This window comes from Dipteris shenzhenensis, chromosome 26, assembly GCF_047967505.1.
Source record: "Dipteris shenzhenensis isolate YYH24624 ecotype China chromosome 26, Dip_SZ_1.0, whole genome shotgun sequence".
In the NCBI taxonomy this organism is placed as follows: Eukaryota; Viridiplantae; Streptophyta; class Polypodiopsida; order Gleicheniales; family Dipteridaceae; genus Dipteris; species Dipteris shenzhenensis.
In genome coordinates this window covers 28344790-28350210 of record NC_141621.1, presented here as the reverse complement: position 1 = coordinate 28350210, position 5421 = coordinate 28344790, and the positions used below count along the sequence as shown (strand labels likewise).

General features: G+C 46.2%; 1 protein-coding gene across 1 annotated transcript; it reads left to right on the top strand.

Moving 5' to 3' along the window:
- The first annotated feature begins 637 nt into the window (after positions 1 to 637).
- LOC147884914 (uncharacterized) lies at positions 638 to 3872 on the top strand. Its single transcript, XM_087397232.1, has 2 exons — positions 638 to 3365; positions 3455 to 3872. Exons 1-2 carry the CDS (start codon positions 638 to 640, stop codon positions 3799 to 3801), a joined length of 3075 nt encoding a protein of 1024 aa, XP_087253358.1. The 3' UTR covers positions 3802 to 3872.
- The last annotated feature ends 1549 nt before the right edge of the window (positions 3873 to 5421 follow it).

Here is a 5421-nt window from a genome sequence, read left to right as displayed (position 1 = left end):
TAAAGTGGTTGACTTTCTCTCCCTCTCTCTCTCTCTCTCTCTCTCTCTCTCTCTCTCTCTCTCTTTCTCTTTCTTCCTTTCTTTTATCTCCTCAAGTCTTCTTACAAATGATCTCCACCTTTTCTCCCACCCCCCCCCCCTTCTCTCTCTCTCTCTCTCTCTCTCTCTCTCTCTCTCTCTCTCTCTCTCTCTCCCCCCTTTGTCTCCTCTTCCTTCACACCATTTTCAGTGGATTCCTTTTAGTTTACTTTTTTTATCTTGGGCAGGCCTTATGAATGATTGAATATCATTCACCTTGTTTTTAAAGTTTTCTATGATTTTTCAACCAAATAAGTTGCCATCTTCTTTTTCATAGGCTTCAAAGATGTCCGCCCCCTTTCAAAATTTAAAGAGGAAACTAAGATAAGATTCACACATAGCCAAACATATGTATTTCACACATGACCAAATAAGTTGCCGTGTTCTTTTTCATTCTTTCTCTCCTTCTTTGACTAGGGGGGCCACATGAATGAAATTCATCTCAGAATAATACCAAGGGCAATGGTGGGCTAGTAGTATGCCACATGTTGACAATCTTTTGTGGCCGCTCTAGTGGGTGAGAAAATTGACGTTTGCAAGGGTGATAATCAGAGCGGCGATGTTATATATAGTGGTAAGTGCGTTACGTCCCGTGCAGGTTGATAGGATTATGGCAGCCTTCCGAGCCATGCTTCTCCTCTTGGTTATCACTCCACAGGCTGCTGTTATGGTGCAGCTGGAGCAGGAGCAGGAGCAAGTGCTCGAGGGCTTGCTCGCTTTCAAAGCCAGCATCACCTCTGACCCCCTCTCCATCCTCTCTTCCTGGAACACCACCCTCCACCCCAACTTCTGCACCTGGAACGGTCTTCTTTGCTCCCCCCTCCACCACCTCCCTCTCCACCTCAACCTCCCTAACGCATCCCTGGCTGGCTCCATTTCGCCCTCGCTTTGTCCCCTCGTCCCCTCCCTCACCTCCCTCAACCTTTCTCGTAATCACCTCACCCTCACCATTCCCTCCCAGTTCACCTCCTGCCCCTCTCTGCAGCTCTTGGACCTCAGCTACAATACGCTTCTAGGTCCCATTCCCTCCCAGTTTGGCCTCCTCGGGAGTAGCTTGCGTATCCTTGTGCTCGCGAACAACTCTCTCTCTGGGAGCATCCCCCCCTCGCTGGCTAACTGCAGCAATCTCCAGCTCCTCGATCTTTCTGCCAACAATCTTACTGGTATTATACCTTCGGACCTAGGCTTGCTGAGAAGTCTCCAGCAGCTGGATCTATCATTCAACGGATTGTCCGGGCCGATTCCGGAGGCGATTGCTAACTGCACCCAGCTCTTGGGGCTGGGTGTCATGCTCAACAACCTTGACGGCCATATTCCGTCGTCTTTCGGAGCTCTAGGAAGATTACGCATACTTAATCTTGCCCAAAATCTGTTCATGGGAAGTATACCTTCAAGCTTGACCAACTGTTCCAACTTGGAATATGTGTTTCTTGCAGAAAATCTGCTTGGAGGTCCAATCCCAGCGGCTCTAGGAAAGTTACAGAGTCTCACACAACTTAAGCTCTTCCAGAATAACCTCACAGGCCCAATTCCTTCCTCGCTTGGTAATTGCTCCCTATTATCTATCCTAGATTTGTCCTTTAACCCCGGCATTACTCGTAGTGTGCCTAGAAGCATCGGTCAGCTCACCTCTCTATCTCTGCTACTTCTTCAGGGCTTGAACAGACTCACAGGGAGTTTGCCTCAAGAGGTTGGAAATCTCACTTCTCTTATTGGCCTCTCCGTATACAATAGCTCCCTAAGTAACACGATTCCATCATCTATCGGAAACCTTGGTCTACTTCAGGATCTGGATCTCGAAGGGAACATGTTCACAGGTACCATCCCACACGAGATATGGAACTGCACCAACGTCGGTCAGATGTCATTGGGCAGGAATTTCCTCACCGGAGGCATTCCTGACAGTCTTTGCCAGCATCTGGGCTTACATCTTCAATACCTCTATCTTTACCGCAACGCATTGACGGGTCAAATTCCCGCCAGCTTAAGCGATTGCGGCTCTCTCTTGGATCTTGATCTTTCCTTTAACGAGCTCACCGGAAGCATCCCTCCATCCCTCGGCAACCTCCACTCGATCTGGAACAATCTGGCTGTCAATGGCAACAGACTTACGGGTTCTATACCAGCTGAGTTGGGTCGCTTGACAGGGGTCCAATATATGTCCTTGGCGGGGAACAATTTGTCTGGAAATATTCCTGCTGCCCTTGGGGGATGCTTAAGCCTGCTCATGCTTGATCTCTCTCGCAACCACCTTAATGGTAGCATCCCTTACAACATGTTCGGTAACCTCCATACTCTGCAACAACTTAGCCTCGCAAGTAACGATTTATCCGGATCCATTCCATCTTCGTTGGCAAACTTGTCAAGCCTAATGTATCTGAACTTGTCAAACAATCGGTTACAAGGAGAAGTTCCTGACTCGGGGGTTTTCCTCAATTCCACAGCTGTGCATCTTAACGGGAACCCAGGTCTATGTGGGAACGTCGTGCATGAGGCTTGCAAAGCTCATTCCGTTAATGTTTCTACTTCAGGCCGCCCTGCCTCCGGTAACGGCCAACGTAAAATAGCTGAGATCATTGGTTCTGTGGGAGCTGTGCTAGTGGCGCTGGCCGTTTCTGTTTGGGGATGGTTTTGGTGGCTGTACAAGTATCTCCCCAAAAGACGTACTTCTACAGATGGAGGAGTTTCTTCGGCAGTCGAACTTGGCGAGCAGTACATGAAGATAAGTGCAAGTGATTTGCGAATTGCCACAGATGGGTACAGCGTCAACAACTTATTAGGAAGAGGCAATCTGAGCACCGTATACAAAGGCTGTCTTGCAGAAACAGGGAAGACTGTAGCTGTCAAGGTTCTAGACTTGGAGGGAGGCGAAGAAGCTGAACAACTCTTCCTTGCGGAATGCTGGGCGTTATCCCAACTTCGGCACCGCAACATTGTCAAGGTTCTGAGCGTTTGCTCGAATTTGAATATCAAAGCCATTGTGCTCCAGTATATGCCACAGGGCAGCTTGGAGAAGAAGCTGCAGCTTCACAGGTCCTCTGAAGAAGTCCTGCGATGGGAAGAAAGGTTAACTATTGCTCTGGATGTGGCCCTAGGTCTGGAATATCTACACCATGACAGCCCGCAAGCAGTTATCCACTGCGATATCAAACCAAGCAATATTCTTCTTACTGACGAGCTTGTAGCAAAGGTAGCTGATTTTGGCATTGCAAGGCTAGTGAGCAATATGGGAGCCGACTTTGCATCCGTCTCCAGGTTCAGGGGGAGCATCGGATATGCAGCTCCAGGTAGTATACTCCTCCACAGAATCATCCTTTTCGTGTTCATCAACAATTCTGTTTACATTATGATGATGCATCTTGATTTTGATGGCCAGAGTACGCCAGTAGCTCGAGGGTGACCATGCAAGGTGATGTTTATAGCTATGGAGTTCTAGTCCTGGAGATAGTGACGGCGAAATCTCCAACGTCTTCCTTCTTCTCGCAAGGCGTGAGCCTTGTAACATGGGCACAACAGCATATTATCCATGACAATATCGAGTTCCTTGTAGACGAAGCATTGCTTGCAGAATCCAACAGCCACAAACGTGAGGAGATAGCAGGGCTCCTACACATAGCCTTACTTTGTGCCAGCCCAGACCCCAAGGATCGCCCTACAATGCGCCACGTGGTGGCCTTGCTAAGGAAATTATTAAAGGTCAACTTGATTAACCAATCTGCTTAGGCTGGATTCACAAACATCTCGCGTTGTTTCAATTAGTAAAGTGGACTTCAATTTACAAACGGCAGGAAGATATTTAGATATATAATGGATGTGAGCTTTACACCAATGTTATGGTTGTTAAGTGGTAAAGCTAAAGTATTTAGAACGAGTGGCATTAGGTTGAAAGTCCTTTCATTTGTGAATTTTTCGCTAGAAACATGCATGGGTCTCCCATCCACCCAACTTCATGGGAGAGCTTTTGATGCCCCCCAAGGCGGGCCTAACTCAACTACCGCCATGTCACCTTTTTCAAAGAATGTATCTGCCTAAATGTGAAATGGGCATCGCCCTTTTAACTTTTTTTACATTTTTTCATTGGTAGAGTGCTTGTCTAGGGCCTTGTGGGCAACCATTTGTGAAACCACCCTTAAGTAGCCTCCAATTGTTCTTGATTATAACTCTACATTCATATAGTTGTATTATCACTAGTAGTTGCATTACTTGCAGAAACCACATATTCTATAGTATTTTGGTTGGAGGGAAAGTCCCGAGAAAGTGCTCCAGAAGCACTGTCTCAAAAGGGAAGCCATGTGAATGCGACGAGCGATAAAAGGTCACAAGCTGCTTTTCTTGCGGCTTCTCAACAAGGAAAGTGTGATCGGAGCACTTTCTTGGCCATCAAGGGCCAGTCAAAGTAGGTTTTACTGCCGCGATGACTTTTTCCCGAGTGTTACTAGAGTTGACGGTAAGGTAGATTATGACCTCGTAGATGGTGCATAGGCGGGCGACACTAGCAAGTGGTGTTAGTAAATTGACCAACTTCAGAGGAGAAGAGATTTGATGAGGTGGTGTGGACAGAGCAGTAGAGTTTTTTTGGGGTGCACTGGAGATAGAAGGGCCAAATTGCATAATGCAGATAGAGAGTGCTTTCATGTGAGGTGTCAACTGAAAATTTGGTCTCCATTGCTTTCATGATTGTGGAATGCTAGCTATCATATTTTAATCAATTTAGAACCAAGATTTACTTTTTCGATTGTCTTTTACTTCCTTTCTTACTTGGAATCGATTAGACGATGGTGATCTCTCTTCACTATCATTTTGTAGTTTTTTTGGGGGGGAAGGAGAAAGAATGAACAAAATCATGGATACAAGACATGACATATGATCAATCAAGAACCTCTTCATTGCTAATATAACTGGCAATACTTTTATTATTGACACTTGTGCTTTTTTAGAACTAAAGCTCAACAAATACATAAATAAGGGATTGGTTGCCTCAACTTGCAACTGATCCAACAGCATTGTTGTCCCTCTCCTTTGTGTCTTGACAAAGGCCTGCATGATAAACCTTCCACCCACTCCTCTGAGATAAGTGAATGGCACCAAAGAAATGCATCTAATTGAGCTCCCTCTCCCATGGAAAGTGGAAAAAAAGATTCCCTACTTAAAGCTCATCATCAAGCTTGGTTGTGATACCCAAGGCTTATAAGGGCTTCGAATCCTAAATTGTTAATACTCCTATGGTAGCTCTTTAGCCCATGCATGCTCCAACCTTAAGGTGGTCAAAGGTATCTCCCCACATGCATGATTCTATTCCAGGTCCAAATGGAAAGGAGCAACACCCACGAGCTTGTTAGATAT